The following is an 18,474-nucleotide window of genomic DNA, read 5'->3' on the forward strand; positions in this document are numbered from 1 at the left end:
TGAATGGCTTTCGATTCTATCAATTACTTTGGTCGTACCGCACATTTTCAGTATGTTATTGTCTAATAGGTTGCACAGGAATCTATTCAAATACTGTATGACGCCCTGTGGGGTTGTCGAAAGCGTTTACGTTATAGCCTACTGTAGGCTGGTAGTCAGTGATAAATAATTAAATATATTTAAACAAACCCTCAGTTATTTATTGACTATGAACAAATATTAGGCCGAGTTAACATTACTTTTATCCTCTTAGTCGGAAAACAAAGCAAGGCGTTGTTGGTCGTGACACTTTTGTCACGCCTTTTGAAAACGATGGCACAGACTATGTTCCGTTCTGGTGTGTACTGTGTAGCCTACCTGTAATAATAATAATAACACAAGCCAACACACTTTTTGTGTCAGCATAGTAAATGTCATTCTAGGGTATATTTTGGGTGCTGAATTCAAAAATCACATCAGATTTTTTGTATCACATCAGGATTTTATGATATCTGGGTGCTGTTTTGGTAAAAATGGGTAAAATCGACTCCTGATCTGTATTGGTAGACTATGGCGTTTCATGGAATTTGAACTCTTTTTTGTCAACAAGGTCTGTGATAAAGTCTAAATTCATCACGATAAAGTCTTACACAAGAGATACAAACATAATATTAATGAAAACATTGAGGAATTTCAAGACCTGTTTTATTTTTAATTTTATTGAAGTGTGGTAACTTGAACCTAACTCTTCAAAGTTTATCTGCTAACACTAAATGTTCAACGCCTTTTTTTTTACAAGAGTAGGCTACATTGTTACTTTTTTCGTGTTAAGAAGTAGGTTTGATAGCTGTGCAAATCCCCAATACATATTTTAAACCTTTTGGTTTTGCCATCTTGTCCTTTTGTTGGTGCTACAGTTGTGTGTTTGTAATGTCATTCGTTATTATGTTTGCGCCAGCAAAGAAAAATAAAATTGAAGAAATTGAATAGAATAGACACATAAAAATAGGTTCAATTCTACAGAAAAAAGAAAATTCACATGCACATTTGGGAAACGTTACTCTGGACAAACTTTCGCTTGCATGATTTTTGTGAATGTTGTGAGTGGATTTAAGATTTCCATTGATTTATCGTCTTAGGTTTTCCACACAAGCTTAACATGCAGCATGTGTGGAGCCCATGATTTGTCCTGATCACCCAGGCGAATTTTAAAGTATGTAAGATATGCTTGTTTCACAAAACTTGTTATGGTTTGCCTTTGGTTAGGAACAGTAGTCTATAACTGCTCGTAACAAAGAACATCAGGGTCATTTTCACACTTTTTTGAAGATGTCATTCTGCTACTTATTCACACCACAAACAGAATTAACACCTTGCTAATATGAAAAAATCTGAATACATAAAAATTCAAATAAGAATGAGTCATAGACAAGTTTCACATGCGCTTAAATCTCCACGTTCAGCGAAAAAGATTAAACCGATGTTATTTATCAAAAAGTAGAATGGTACTAAGCATTCAGGCGAAAGTGAATGTAACCCTGCCTGTTAGGGGTGGTTTATGGACAGTTCTCAGAAGGTACATAAGTTGGATGGTCTACCATAGACAGATGGTCCACTAGCCAGATGGTCTAGGTGACTCGTTTGAATAGGGGGGCTTCTGACTAGTGTACCTTCTGAAGGTAGGTCGGCCACTCCAATGGTCATGGTGTCATCATACATCTCCAAATGTTACAAAATAAAATCATTTCCATGAATATGATAAATTTTGAAACACTTTTGGCTCATAAGGTCTTTATAAAACGGTAACAGTAAGAGAAAATTCGGCCAAAAAGCCAATATTATGAGAAAAAGTATCATGCAAAAATCTCAAAAACCTGATGTGATGGATAAAATCTAATGTGATTTTTGAAATCAGCAGCCTCAATATACCCCAAATCACGTCTTACATTGCAGACACAAATTTTTTTATCTTTTTTGTTGGCCTGTGTAATGCTTGTTTTTATATAGCGCTGTATCCATCGCGGAATGCGTTGCTCCTCAGCGCTTTACAAAGCAGACAGTGTCAAGCAGCCGTATATAGGCGCAACTGAGTACATTATACATATAGATTAGTAGTTAGATGAGTAAATTATACATTAGTACATATAGGCGCAACATACATTAGTACATATATTAGTTCCAATGCAGGAATACAATTCAGTACCAATTTTAGAAAGCCTTTGGCCCGACAGGGTATCGAACCCATATCTACCAATTCAGAGGCGGACGCACTAACCACTAAGCCACCGAGCCAGTTTATCTACCAACGAATGGTGTGATACTCGGTTTTTGAAAGGGCTGCCGTTGTTCAAGTTTGTGATGGCTGGCTTCACACAAGACAAGAACGTAAACAGTTTATTCATCATTATGCAGTAATATGATGTAAAAGAGAAACTCCTAGGCCTTTTTCCTCCTGATTGTACTCAAACCAGTGCAATTCTCACATTTTTTGGCATTTGCAGGAATGGCCATCTTCTGCATCAATTGCCCTTGTCAGCGGAGACAAACACCGGGTCTCTTCCTTAATGACCATTTTTTCTTCACACCACCAAGTATACTGTTTTTTTTTTTAGCTGATATACAAAAGGCTATAGCCCAGTAGGCTAGGCTACGTTTTTAATAAAACAGTTCACGTGGGCCACTCAGAACCTTCCTGCTGGCCACATGTTTCCCGCTTGCCACTGGTTGTACATTCCTCATCTGAAACGACACCACTGCGGCTATCGACAGAGACTACAATCGTTTTCAAAGGGATTCACGTGTCTGACATAATTAAAAACCACTAACTGTGCCATTGAAGGGTAAATTTATAATATTCCGAAACACCTCTAGCTGATACAGGAAAAAAATCACTGAGCGAAATATGAAAAATTGTTCTGCGCTGTGAAAAATGTCAATAATGTTGCTACCTGCATAGTGCATGGGCTATGCTTTGTTTTGTGAAAATTCAGAAAACATGTAATTTGAGCGTTTTTGGACCAAGCTTTTTGTTAGGCCATTTAAACTTAAATAGTCCTAATTGATAGAGCGAGCGGAGTAAAATGTAGATCAATCGGCGTCCTATTACTGTAGGCTATATAGCTCCATATAAGGTCCATTTAATAAGCTGTATAGGCCTACTGCTAAAGGCCATTTAATAAGCCCCAGAAAAAGGGGGCCTGTAGCCTATTGCTACATATTATTGTAAAATATTTACAGTAAGTTCAAAACTAACGTAAACTTATTATTATTTTGTCATAAATCTCTATGTAGCCCGTAATCTTATTTTGAGCAGAATTTGTGTTGAGGATTTTGTCGTATGCTCGTGGCCTAGTTACGCAGGGCCCTACTCTGGTCATTTAAGGAATTAGGTAGGTGAAAAACGGACATGCCAACTTGAAAGCTATTTATTTGAGCAAATAAATTGACATGTCACGTAACAACACCTGCTCAGAGTATGAAACCTGTTTTTCTTTGTTTGTTTACAAAAACTAATTTTTATTTAACAGGTACAGTAAGTGTCCGTTTTAGCTAGGCCGTGAGGCTAAACGGACGTAGACTATGTCCGCTTTTCCACTAGACACGAACCATAAGAAAGCGAATAGCCTACACTTTGTTAGTTACGATTTTATTAACTGCTGTATAACTTTTATTGAACTTTTTAGGTTTTGAGTGCAGTAGCAATATTATAAAACTCTCATCATCATCATCATTAAGTTCCTTCCTCTCGTCGAGGGTTGGAGGCAATGAGACGTCAAGTTTCTCTGTTGTGAGATTTTTTTTACTGCAGTTTTGTAGTTAAATCCTGACCAGTCTTCAATATCATTAGTCCAAATTCTTGGTGGTCTGCCCCTACTTCGTTTGCCGTTCATTTTTCCTTCTAGTTACTCTAGTAGTTGTCTTTGAATAGAATTATTGCGAATCATGTGTATAAATAAAAAATATTTCAATTTTCTTGATTTAATTGTTTGTAGAATTTCCATATTGGTTTGTATTCTGGATAGTACATCTTTGTTTGTGATTTCATTCTTCCATGAAATTTTAAGCATTCTTCTATAAATCTACATTTCAAATGCCTCAAGTCGTTTAACCATTTGTGATGATAGTGTCCATGTTTCTGCATTGTAAAGTAACGTATAGTCCATATATAGGCCTAGCATTTCATAATTCGTTTTTGAGTGTTTATGTTAATTTTGCGTGTTGTTAATGTCTTTTTCATTTTTACGAAGTTGTTTCTTGCTATTTCTATTCGTCTCAATATTTGCGTATCGCATCTGCCATTTTCAGTTATTGTGTGTCCCAGACAGGTAAAGCTTTTGACTTGATCGACCAGCATTCCATCAATAGCAATATTTAGCCTACACTTGGTACATTTTCTTTTCTGGTAATAATCATCGTTTTCGTCTTGTTTGTGTTGATTTTCATGTTATATTCCTTTCCAACATTGTTCACTTTTTCTGTTATTGTTTGGAGAGCTTCTGCTGATTCCGCCAATAAAACAGTATCGTCTGCATACTGTAGGTTGGATATATTCATACCTCCTATGTTGATACCCTCCATTCCATCAATCTGTCTGAAAATCATTTCAGTATACAGGTTAAATAGACATGGAGATAGTATATACATCCCTGGCGAACTCCACGTTTTATGTCCATTGCACCAGATAAACCATCTTCCATCTGAATAAACGCCTTTTGCGTCCAATAGAGATTAGCTATCAGTCGCAGTTCTGTTCCATTTAAACCTATATCCAGTGGCGCCACCAGACCTTCAACAATGGAGGTAAAAATATTGGCAGTGCAAGACAGTAGCGTAGTCAAAAATTTTGAAAGGGGTGGTGTTGACAGCTGGCGGGCGCAGCCCGATGGCGTGTTCGCCGAAGGCGACACTTAGCGGCGGGGGGTCTGGGGGGCCTCCCCCAGAAAATTTTGAAAAATTACTTTCAGTTTGGTGCATTTTGAGAGCATTTTCAACAAAATTGTGGGTATGAATATTTCTGTGAAATGGTGCTGTCCGGTGGCATAGCAAAAGGATAAGATCATGTTTTCTTCGGCATTTTTCGGAAATAAAGCTAAGTCTCTATGTTTTCTTGTTGCTAATTCCAGACTGAGATATTTGAATGTTTGGTATTGGCAAAACTCGCTCTTTTAATGCAGTTTCGTTTAAAATTAGGCAAACTTTGTTTTAGAGACATAGGTTGATTGCTTTTTTTTGCGAGATTATTACAGTTTTATTATTTATCAATTTTCTCCTTGGTTGATTCAAAAAGCGATCTTATTCCGGTAAGTCACTAACTTTTATGCTCTGAAGTCAACCCAAAGTTTAGAAAATGTAACGTCATAGAGGTCATACATCTTGATGAGCGTCAAACAAAAAGCTTTGAGACAATGAAGTTACTTTAGGCTGTTTCTGATAGATTCAAGTTTTGCATAACGAATAGCTGTTTAGATGTTGATGTAGATCGAACAAGCGATCTTAGCAGTTGCAGATCGCTTGCATCCTTGCACAGTTTGACGAGAAATTACATCATAGGCTAAAGCTTTTCTTGTAAACAATGTATTAACATCCGCAAATTCAATTTGAAAGGTTGAAACCCCCGAACTCTCCTCCCTTGGCTACGCCACTGGTGCAAGACATACAAGACAGTGGTATATTATTTAATTTCTCTTGTTTTCTACCAGGGCTGGAAAAAATGTTTAGCTTCCCGGGAATCTGTTTTTTAGAGAAAAAATTTTCCGCGGCTTACAATCACGATAATGAGAACCTTATATTTTACTGATCTCGGGGGCTGACGTAAATCTTAAAAGTCATGTCGACATATTCTTGGTGCCCCTCTTATCGAAAATTGTTCTTTGTAATACCGCTTTGAAGGAGGATTACGAGTTACGACTATGAACAAAAGAATAAATTTTAAACTTCATTTTAAATTGAAAAAACATGACGTAATGTCTTCCAACCTTAGTTATATATTTTTTCATTACGTAACGTCTTGTAGGAATAAATTGAAAATCAGTATGATCACTCAAAATGAAAGCAATCGGACTACGAATCCTCACTAAACCAATCAATCAATGGTCTTGTTGCACCGAAGATGAAAACCTTATATTTTACTGATCTCAGGAGCTGACGTAAGCCTTAAAGCATAGATCTGTTGACTCAAAGCAAACCCTTTGAAGGTTGGGGGAGGGGGCCTGTCAATTCACCTTTTTTGTATCAACAGTTGTATCTCTAAAACCAGTGAGGCTGCGACTACGAGATTTCTTGACTTTTCCTAACTTTTATTCACCTCTATTGAGCTGAAATTTTGAGCGAATAAAGGTTATAAATTGAAAGATATAAGGCATTTCTCAGCACATCCTCTGAAATATTTCATATTCTATTGTGAAACATTTTCCCACCAGCTGGATGAAAGTAATTAATTTGGCCCATGTCTCGTTAATCCTAACTGTTTCACAGCGTGAAGGGCATTGGCTGTATGTAAAATAATGTAAAAAAAAATTAATCACAACATTACAATGCACGTTCTTCATTACTCTACCAAAAAATAATGTGTAAACTCACGCTGCAAATTACACTCATAAGTGACCTCAACATTTCAACGTATATGAGCAGTTCTAAAATTCACATAGTTTTAATTTTCGGATATGCTCAGCGTGAATAATTTTACAAAGTGAATCCCAAATTTTGAAACCTTGCCAAAATAACAGAGATATCACTCCTAAAGCATAAGAAGAATCGACAGCCCCTCCCCCCCAAACTGAGCAAGACTCCAGGAGCCCAACCTTCTAAGGGTTAAAAGTCATGTCGACTTATTCTTGATGCCCCCCTTATCGAAAATTGTTCTTTGTAGTACCGCTTTGAAGGAGGATTATGAGTTACGACTATGAACAAAAAAATAAATTTTAAACTTCAATTTGTATTGAAAATACATGACGTAATGTTTTCCAACCTTATCACATTTTTTTCATTACGTAATATTTACCACCACCAAACCACTTTTGACGATCGAATTTGTTAATTTATTATTCGGTAAAATGTTTAGATGATGTCACGTCATTACGATTTGAGATATAATTTCATGTATGACGTCGTATGGATGAAAAACTTTTACAAGTTTTATACTCTGCTGAAATTAAAGAAGAAACATAAATGATAAATATTGGAGAAATTGAGTCTCCTTTACAACTTAAGAATTGAACAACTCAAAACTGCTGAAACAATACGTTTTGTTTAAGTGAAAGAATCATTGCAAGCAACCAATGCCAAAATGCGCGCAGAAGAAGTCATGGAAGTGTGAGGTATCAAAAATTTAACAGGTTGTTATTTTTCTACATCAATGTGACGTTAGTTAAAACTTTAAAAAGTCTATATCTTTGCTTCTGTAGAAAATCTTTTTATCTACTCATTCTACTGTACAATTTAGTCATCAAGGTTTTCCATACTTTTTTTTAAAGAGAGAGCTTTTACCCCCCCTTGCAACTTGAGTTGACTTACTTGAGGTTGGGATCCAAATATTAAAAAAATAATATTAATATGTATTAATAAAAAACATTGGGGGGGCAGCTGCCCCGCCTGCCCCCCCCCCCCCCCCCTGCCGCCATTGCCTATATCAGTCAAACATTACATCAATTTTTCGTGTTTAACTCGGTCAAAGGCCTTTTCATAGTCTATAAAGCAGGTATAAACATCTTTATTGATTTGGTTGTAACGTTCACATATAATTCTCATATTGAAAATTCCTTCCCGTGTTCCCTTTCCCGGCATAAAAACATAAGTTACAGTATAAATATGTTTTAGTCCTTCACAATCCAAAGCTCTTATCATTTCCGTTGTTATTTGATCTTTACTAGGAGCTTTATGGCTTTTCAATTCATTTATGGCTTCATCAAATTCAGATTCCAGTATTGGTTCACCTTCTTCATTATTAATAGCAGGAATATTTCCTCTCTCATCTCCATACAGGTCGCTAATAAACTCTTCCCATCTTCGCGTCACCAGATCTCGGTCGAAAATCATTTTTCCGTCTTTATTCTTCATGCAATTGTTTTGTCTTGCTTTTGACTTTCTATTACTAGTCATTTCTTAACTTTTTGATGCGTATCTCGTGACTTGTGCGTAGCTTCTGATTGTTCTATAGTTTCACACTGTTCATCCCACCACTTTTGTTTTGCTGTTTGGCACTTATGATTTATTTCTTTATGTAGCTTAAAATACTGGATGTTATTGTCTTTATTTCTTTTTCTTTCTATCATCAAGTCTAGAATCTCTTGATTCATCCATGGTTGCTTAGAGGTTTTTTTCTTTTGTTTTAAAACTTTTTTTATAAAACTCTAGTTGACCACAATTTAGTATCAAAAAAGTTCAACACGGAGCACAAAAGAAACTAACCGAAAACTTAAGAAAAAAATAGCTGAAACTTCCAGCAATTAAGCTCGTGGCTGATTCAACTAAAAACATGCAAGCAAGTCACGTCCGTGAATTGTGTTAGTGACGATAACAATATTTTTATATGACGTAAAATCTCGATAACTGGACAAAAATTATTTTCACATTTTTTGTTGAAGAAAGTTGTAGCCTAGTAATGCCCGTGAAGCTTTAATGGGTCTTGATAATAAAGAGGACAAGCCGAAACCTCAAACCTCCCCACTCATTGGAGCGCGGGAGGGGGGGGGGGTGAGCAATGCAAAATCACCCCCCTTCCCCCCCCCACACACACACACACACACTCATTTGGCTTTGAAAAGGTTTTGTGATATTTTATTGATCGAATTTCGAAAAAAAAAAATGTTTTCGCTGTTATCACTTTTTTGATGATAGCGGAATTTTAGATCATGATTTAAGTCACTTTCATCAAAAATTTGGCCCCATCACACACGTATGTGATGCAAGAAATAAAGTAATGGGGCTGACACCCGTTGTGAAAGACTTGTAGCCTACATCAGTGTGGAAAATCTTGTAAGGCTGCTATTAGTTAATGGCCCCTCTTCTGCGGAAGCAGAAAGAAGCTTCAGAAAATTACGGCGGTTGAAGACATGGCTAGTGGCAAAGCTCTTTGGCAAAGCTAATGGCAAAAGCTACCACAGCTTTTTGAAACTGCAGCCTTATTGCGATGACTAACGAGAAAAACTGTCTAATGCAGTAATTCAAAATCCTGTATCTTCTTTTTGTATTAAAGTAAAAAAAAGTAACTTGAATTTTTTTCGAGTAGGCTAAAGATAAATACAGTTTATTTTGCGCCTATTGTGCTGACATGAAGTAGCCCTTCATTGCAAATTAAAGATGCAGTACGCCAGGCAGATGAGTCAATGAAGAGAAATTAATTTATCTAGCATCCCGATAAGGGTCTTACCAAGGCATAACTGCCTGTTCTCGAGCTGTGTTGAACTAACGTCCTTTCGGCAATCAAACACACGCTCTGCTGCTTTCACACCACTCCGCTTGGCAGTAAAATTGTTATGACTGACCTACAATAGTAGCCGATGCTTGAAACAATTTTATCTTAATTTTTTATCAATTTTGTAATAGGCTAAATGATGTTAGATGACTTCGTTTGGCCATTGTAGGCAATTAGCTTTAGCATTTTTATTTATTGTCTGTCAATTGGCTATTGCTGGCAAAACGTGTTGTTTACAATTTTTAAACTGAAGTATTCAAGCACCCGTACAAAGTCTTTGTCTTGTTGTTGAAAAACTGCATTGAATTTTGATAAAAATTGACGCATTTTTGCCAACGAGTCCTTCCATCATCAAAAGTTTTCAAAATAAGCCAACGCAGCAAAAGTCCGCATCTGAAAGTAGGGCCAAGTGACGCAAGCCTAATTGTGATTCGGTTCACAATCGCACAAATTAAACGTCACTTGATAAAAAAAACTGTTTCTAGGTCTAGATGACTAGATGAGTCAATCGCCCACCATAACGCACTTTTGTTGAGCTCCAAGTGCAATGCTTCCTGTCACTAATATTAAAAGAGAGAGCGAACAGCTGCCTGTTAAGGCTGCTTCAGCGATATCATCTGTTAACAGTTGTTGGCAAACTATATGGCATTTTTTATGTAAAATAAAATAGACACAAAGTTAGACAATGGTTAAACTAAGAAGTTTTGACGAAATACGTAGCCTACCTGAAAGATGGATAGGGTAAATTTGCTTTCAAAACATGAAATAGATATGAGTGGGACAGGTGAGAACGCTTGTATGGAAAATCAAGCAGTAGCTACCCACAACAACAAGGAGAGAATTTCAATATTTTGTTGCTCTTTTTTGCTGATGCTAAGTGTTGAGTAGGCTACGGTAGATATAGATAAGAGTTATCTTATAAGCTTATCTACCGGCTTTAATCACACTTTTATTAAAAAATACTGTATGCTACAAATATGACATTGTGAAACGAATTTTTGGAAGTACGCATAAAATTAAAAATTAAGTGCTTACTGGTCATGGTGCTTACAACAAGAGGAGCGGACAGTTTTAAGATATTTACAATTTTTGGGCTACTGGACTAATACGGTAGGCTAAAAGGATAGAATGCAGAGACGCAACTAAAGTAAAATTGGTCGTAAAGCTAGCCAAGTGGAAAGTCCAGGTTCAGCCGATTGGTTTAGTCTTCAAAAATCAAGATTACGCGGCGCTGGTTCGACTCTCTGGGTGTGCGCTTGAGCAACGCACTTTCAGGACTGCAAAAACATGCTGTTTAGGCTGATTGATAGGCTACTGTCGTAAAAAAAACAAAAAGCTTCACTAAAGTTTTGACTTTCTCAAAATTGAAGGTGATTGATATTTTAAAAATGCACGTTTGTGTGTAAATGATTGGAATAACGGCTTTTTATGTTGTCAACTAGTTTTGCAAGGTAATATGTAATACATTTTTGTCTTATTTGTTGGACGTGCATTTTGTGGCAAGCTATTTTTTACGCATTAGAACATTTTCTTCACTTCAAACTTTGAAATCAATGTTGCCACTCTCTTGTTTTGGAAAAGTACTAGATTTGATGGAAAAAAACTAGATTAAAAAAAAACACTAGTATGATAAATACACGATCATTTACATGCAAAATGTACAAAAATGGCAGCCAATGGCGTTAGTAAGCGTTAAAAGTTCAAAATAGAATTAAATTTACTTAAAAAAAGGAAATTTCCTTGAAAGTGAGAGCTCTGAAGTTGATACAAATTGCAGATGTGTGTTGTGTCTGTAATGAAATCACAAGGCATGCCATGTGAATCGCTCCTTTGTTTTACATTGTTGAGGGACTGTATCTTTTGTGCGGAGCTTTGTTTATGTTAACATCTTTGATCAAGCTCTTTGCAGTTAGACTATTACTGTAATAAACAGGTGTAGCAAGTCAAATTCATGGCAATTTAATCTGAACAAATAACTTGTTTAGATAAGGCCCTTGCGTTTTACCTTTAAAGCCCGAGTGGAATGGTTACAGGAGCAAAATAAAATGCTCCCTCGTCTTTTACCATTATAATCCACAGCCGAAATGTAAGCGACTAAGCGCACCATAAGGTGAGGCTATTTTGAACACTTTTTACAGTTCTTTGCGTGTATTTTTAAAGTATTTATGCTAAATATCTCAAATTTGGTCATCATCCGGTGCAACCGGATAAAAAACTCAATGTCCACTTTGAAAAGTACTACAAACACATTGATGCAGAAACAAAACAATAGGTAGGGCTACTTTGAACACTGTTCAAAGTTATGCGCACCAACATAGCGCTAAATCGCTAAAAAACACTAGAACATTAAATGCAACCCAAAAACACTAGATCTAGTGGAAAAACACTAGTAGTGGTACCACTGTTTGAAATAATATTTTAGACGCAGTTTGCGGTTGACGACAATAAGGTACTACAAAACCAATTTTTTGTAACTGACATGCACCCAAAAACAAAAAAGGCATGAATTACCGCTAACTGGTAGATGACGTGACAATAGCCTACATCATAAAGATGTTTTTCCGAACCCAAAACCTAGCAAACCAATTTTGTTTTGTATTGGTTCAGACGTCTGCAGACGATGAACTAAAAACAAAAGTGACCTGCTGGAGTTGAATCAATGTAAAAAAAAAACGCAGATTTGCTGTCCGGGTGGCAACTTTACAAAAGGTACCATTAAAAAATCCCCTTCGAAGTTTGTTTGGTAATTGCAGAAGAAAAAAGAGCAATAGCACTGGTGCGAATCAAACCCACATCGATGAAATGACCATCTGCATCACCGCCCTAACCCTCTGCGCCAAATCATACAGTGGCAAACCGATGAGTTAATTTCGCTATTATATGCCTTTTTCTTTTGTTGCTCAAAGGGGATTTTTTAATGGTACCTTTTGTAAAGTTGCGTCCGGGTGATTGCTGTTCCCAATGTGCAAACATTTTGTTAAAAAATGATCAAGTGTTGTATTACATAGTATCAAGTGTTGTATTACATAGTATGTATTACATCAAGTGTTGTATCTTATTATACATAATTTTGTGTCAAACGATGAAAATCGTTTTTTTTTTTTTCAATTAGTTTCATGAGACAAGGAAAACGTTATGTATGTAAAAAAATCAATTCAACATATTTCAACATTCTACAGATATGCATTTTCATACAACAATGCTTTAGGAAATTTTACTTAAAACAGTAGGCTACTATAGCGTTTTAGATGCAGTTAAAGAATGCAACTTCGCGGTTGATGACGTTACTACATAAGTCAATTTTTTGTCAAGAGAATGTATTCGAAATCAAAAAAAGCACAGAAGCTGCTGACTGGCAGATTACGTTACGATACGTTACAAAAGCGAGGCATTGATTTCAGAATCTTTCAAGCCAGCAAACAACTCTGCTCCAAATGACATAAACGTTCAAAATTTTTGAGCCAAAGATATACAGGAGGTCTACACTGTTTTGAAGTAAGCTTTTTTTTAAATACACTTTTACACACGACATTCAAATACACACGCCCAATATTTCTAAAAAAAGAATAAATTTATTGAGTTGATCCTACAGTAACAGTGTTTCTGCTGAAATAGCCTATATCAAAATACTTTTGGATTCTCGTATGGAAAAAAAACATATTTTTGTAATCTTTCGAGCAACGACAAAGTCACCATTCACGCAAAGGTTCAATGCTGATACAATATGTGCAAGGTTTGTCAACGCACAATTTAGCTGCGTATGTTTTCTCCACAAAAGTAAAGCAGCTTAGATAGCGGATGTCAGGTTCTCTTCAGTATACTCTAATTTCTCGTTTGAATAAAAACGTTTCAACAACATCCATAGATGTTTATGCGAACATAAGTGTACCGGTAGCCTAATTGCAGAAGTTTATTGACTGGTCAAGAAGTCGTTCGTTGTTGCTTTCTGACAAAAAAAAATCAAAAAAACTTATTACATCAGTCTATTCGTTTTATTAGATAATTAATCAAGCATCATGGTCCTCACGATCATGGAGCTCGTTTACAACAGAAGCTTTACACTCACTACCGATATGCCGTAAACTAAGCAAGTTACGACGCCTTAAAAATTGCGTTCCTCCGGAATCTTTCCTGGCACCCTTTCTGCTTAACATTTACTACACCCACAGCCTGCCAAACATGGTATCCGCAAAGTACGCCTATGCTGTTGACTTTGCCATTGTACAGCTGTCGAATTATTGGGAAACATTAGAAGGGACTCTAAACCAGGACATGTCGACATTTTCGGCATCCCTCCAGAGATGGAGATTGAATCTCAACAAAACCAAAACAGTGGCTACAGCTTTCAACTTAAACAACCGGGAAGCGAAGTGTGAGCTCAACCCCGATGGAAAAACTTACCTCTTTCTGCCCAAAACCTAAATATCTAGGGATAGTTCTGGACAGGTCGCTCATTTACCATCATTTGGAGTCACAACGCAAAGAGATCTCAACACGCACAGCTTTGCTAAGGCTTGTGGTCGGCTCAGGCTGGGGAGCCGAAGATGACACCCAGCGCATTGCCACCATTGCGCAAGTTTACACTCCAGCAGAAGACTGTGCACCTGTCTGAAGTCGCCGTGTCCACTGCCATACACTGCCATAAATGACGCTTTGCGTATCGTGACTGGATGCTTGTGATCTACATTTTACACAATCGGACAATCTCCTTGTCCTTGCAGGCATCCAGCCAGCTGAGCTTCGTCGCGAAGAAGCCATCCTGTCTCTTTCTCGCCTCGCTACGAACCCCAACCAGTTGCTTCACTCAAGTCTCTCCGAGTCTCTATGCGAGCAACCCCGGCGACTGAAACCGAAAGACCCATTTATACAGGCCGCACAACTCTTGAGGAAAACCGCTGAAGACCAATCCATCAGTGCGGCTATCTGGGTGGATCACCAATGGAGCTCGGAGTAGAAGAACTTCTCAAGACTCCAAAGTTTCATCTCTGACACCGGCTTCCATTCAACCGGAATTACTTGCTAAGGAAGGCCTGGGTGCGGTTTAACCGCATGCGCACTGGCGTCGGACTATTCAGCTCTAACATACACAAATGGGGAATAGCTTCATCTGTGATCTGTGAGTGTGGCAAGGAGGAACAAACCGCAAACCACACAATCTGCAACTGCACCATTTACCATGCGCCAAATCACATGCCCAAACATCTAGACCGAGTCGCCGCCACTGCCCAAGGATGGTAAAAGGCAGAGCCCCTCGACCACTGGAGTAGCGAAGAAGGTTCACACGAAAAACTAAAAGATGAGTTAAATTCAGTTTTGTTACGAATTTTCCTACTGTTCATTATTATAAGAGAGAAACAAAGTGTATTGGCTATAGAAAGCAATGTAAAATGACATCTTTTTGAGCATGATTTATCGTATGCTCTCTGATAATTTCAAAGAAACTTAGATGTAATTAAAAAGATTAATCGAAGCAGCTCAAAACTCGAGTTTACAAACAAAAGGCGTAAACACTACGGTTGAATGCTTTATAACAAAGCCAACTCGTGAGATATCTGCGTCGCAGTTGCATGCACGGCGGCGTTCAGTAATCTTATTAATCCGTATAACTTGAAAACAAAAAAACGAGCTAGTAGCAAATTAAAATATCAGAGTATGTTATGGAAATCATGTCATATCTCTAAAATTATACACAATAGCAACGTCATTTAAAGCGAAATAAACACTTGAATAATTTATGGGAAAAGTCATAAAATGCCAAAGGTGTTGCCGGCGTAGTTCTTTAGTAATATTGCTTAAAGTACACCAAACCCCTATCGACTTCCCCCCACAGGACAAACGGTTAAACTGTTTTGAAACATAAGGTTTCCGTATAATCGTGCTGTTTTCGTTTTCTATCATACAGTTACAAATTTAATTTACTAACCTAATAGCTAAAGGACAATATGTCAGTGGTAGCCTGCAAATAGGTCGATAGTAATTTATTTTCAGACTATCGAAGGACCTTTCTTATTAGTGGTTAGTATAGCTATAGTGATTTGAGAATAAGTTAGCAGACTTTACAAGAGCATAAATTCGTTACATTATTCTTGGTTGGTTTTGAATCTTTATCCTCGGACTGATAGAGCCTTGATAGGTTATTCCTGGCAGTTTCGCATACTTGTAGAGGCTTTTGACGCCGGCCGGTTACCGAGATTGGCAGGGTGAAGTTTCCCATTGTTGAAGTTTTTGTTGGAGTTTGTTAAAGGGTTTGGTATGACAAACATCTTGACACGGGCTTCGAAAAGCATCAATACATCTTTTCTAAATGGGGTGATAAAAGCCACTGGAAGAAATGAAATACAATGCATAAATGAAAACACGGCCAGCAACTACTTCATTGCGATATGTGCGAGCGAATTATCACTGTGGAGCTACAGATAAAATATTGCTTTTAAAACCCTAATGGAGCAGTTTATTGACAATTGCATCTCAAGTGAATTGTTGCTACATTCAGCTGCCGAGAAACGCAAGTCTTTAGAAAAGCCTTGATGGCTAGCGTGGAGCCTACACCGGATTGGTTAGTGAAACGCAATGCACGCTGTTTTACAGTGAGTAGTGGGCCCTGTGCTGACGCCAAGACGATCCCCTTCTAAACAGATAATACGGTATTTTATTGTTCTAAACCAAATCGCTACGTGCATCTGGACCAGGAACAGTCTCGATTCAGACAATGGTCCTTTATGGAAATTTCAGTTGCGGATTTGTTAGTTCATCACACAATAGGATGTCAAACGCTAAAGCATGGCATATATCACATGAGAATAAAATGAGTAATTCAAAAGAACTAAAATAACAATCACATAGCCTAGCACAAGACAAGGAACAGTAACTGCAGGTAGATAATTGCTGGTTCAGCATAAAAAGGAAATGAAATCAAATTCGTTTTCTTTTCTTGCATGACATTTTCAGATTAGACTCATGATTCTTGAAGCTTCAGAGTGATTTAAAAAATGTAGAATACACCAGAAATGCAAAAAGTTTGCAATTTCAAATGTTGCATAGATATGTGTTTATCAATGGTGATTCCCAAAGGAGACGGTATTTTATGCTACAGTAGTTAAAATAGTGAACCTTTAGGCTAAGCTGGATTTTTATTAAATAATGTCATGTAACACAGAAAACTGCTTTGAAAAGAACAACAACCAAGTGTGACGTTGTATCCAAATTGTATGTGAATGACGCAGACCTGTTCATCGAGTTTGAATTTAGCTTAATAGTATGAAGTTAACTTCACTTGTATTTGAAGTTTAGTATGCAGTAAGTTATTTCATTTGCAAGATACACTTGATTCAGATTGTTTTGCTGTAGAACAGTGGTTCTCAACCGGGGGTCCGCGGACCCCTAGGGGTCCGCGAAGCAATTTCAGGGGGTCCGTGAAAGCTTCTAAATTTGCAGAATGATTGATAAATGGCGAAATTTAAAAATTGGTTGGTTGTACATTATTTGTGTGTTACCTTGATTTTCAAACTGTACTTCCCAACGAACTGGTGGGATGTTCTTTGAACCTTCAAAGGACGTTGCACAAAAGTTTAGTTTCCTAACTAAAAAAATATCATATAAATGAATTAGTTTTTTAATAAGGCTATGTTCAAATTAATTCTGTTAAGACAGCAGTCTATTGAACAATGCTTAACTTAGCAGCAGTCTATCACCACTCAAAGTTTTGCAATGACAAAGATTATAACAAATTAATATTGATTAGAAACGAAAAAATGGAGAAATTCTTGGTAACGGTGGCAAAATTATATTGATTTGTGATAAAAATTTATAGAAAAACATAAAATCAACATATAGATTACTGATTTTTGATGCTGTCTGCCAACATAAAGCTCATAACATAACTTCGTCAATGTCATCAATCGTCATAAATTTGTTGCGAGTTCAGCAAATTCTTCTAAGTGTGTGGCTTCGAAACTTATGAAACATTTGATTTCATTATAAGAGAAGCGATATACCAAAATTTCAGATAAATTTTTTTTAAGGGTCCGCGACCGTTTCGAAGGTAGGGGAAGGTGGGGTTAGTTGAGTCATGTTTCAGATTTTTCCTTATATTTTTTTACCTATTGTAGATACACCTATGAAACTCTAAGTGAAACAAAGGTAATGAAGTATGCTTGCTACTACCCATTTATCAAAATGCTATCTCATGTTTAATTGCCATTTTTATTACCTCAAACATAGAGTACCGTTTGACTCAACCAACCCCGCAGGCAGGGTTAGTTGAGTCAGTGGGTGGGGTTAGTTGAGGCGCAAATGGCATTCATGAGATGCATAACTTTTTGGGGCTATTGGGCACCGTCCCCATCTGGCAGACTGGCACCTCTGATCTATACCATCAATGAACGTTTATTGTATTCAGGAGTGGGGAATAACCTACTTTGTACTGTGGGCCACAAAAATTATTAACAATACCAGGCGGGCCACATGGCCCCAAATTCGCCCGTTTCAACAGTCTTTCCCTGAAAAAAGAGTCTTCACTGCAACCAGACCCAAATTTTCCTCGGTTATTTTACCCGACTTTATGTCGTTTCTCTAGAAAAATAAAAATAGATCTTTACTGCAACCAGGGCCTAATTTCTCTCGATTTTGCCCTAGGGGAGATGTGTCACCAACGGGTCATTTTTCACATATTTGTTATTTTCTCTCCATACAAAGGTCATGCATCCTCCTTTTTTGGCATAACAGTAGGTTACATGCCCTGGTATATTTAGCCAAAAAAGTTTTTTAATGTTCCAACTACTAACTGCCGAAAAATAACTTTTAAATGATAATAAAAAGTGCCCCGTTGGTCAAACCCCTATACGACCAACGGGCCACTGCTATTCGACCAACGGGTCACTTCTACTTGGCAAAAAGCTGATGCACTGGTGCTTATTTTGGACTATTTAATACACGAACAACATACAAACAACACAACAACATAAGCAACAAGCACTAGAAACATGTTTTTATTATGAAATTTCATTTCATATATTCATATTCAATTCAATTTCATAATATGAGATTCAAGGGTTTTTGGTGTTTATTTTACTCTTTTTAAATCT

At 37.1% G+C, this 18,474-nt stretch overlaps 1 protein-coding gene across 1 annotated transcript; it reads right to left on the reverse strand.

Moving 5' to 3' along the window:
- Positions 1–7,617: 7,617 nt before the first annotated feature.
- On the reverse strand, positions 7,618–8,076 carry LOC145788359 (uncharacterized). Its single transcript, XM_082600132.1, has one exon. The coding sequence runs from the start codon at positions 8,074–8,076 to the stop codon at positions 7,618–7,620; it is 459 nt and encodes a 152-aa protein (XP_082456258.1).
- Positions 8,077–18,474: the final 10,398 nt, after the last annotated feature.

This window comes from Aplidium turbinatum, chromosome 2 (genome assembly GCF_918807975.1).
Source record: "Aplidium turbinatum chromosome 2, kaAplTurb1.1, whole genome shotgun sequence".
Classification (NCBI taxonomy): domain Eukaryota; kingdom Metazoa; phylum Chordata; class Ascidiacea; order Aplousobranchia; family Polyclinidae; genus Aplidium; species Aplidium turbinatum.

Bases quoted from the DNA above. Each gene is read 5' to 3' on its own strand.
- LOC145788359 (XM_082600132.1), bottom strand. From the start codon at position 8,076: ATGACTAGTAATAGAAAGTCAAAAGCAAGACAAAACAATTGCATGAAG.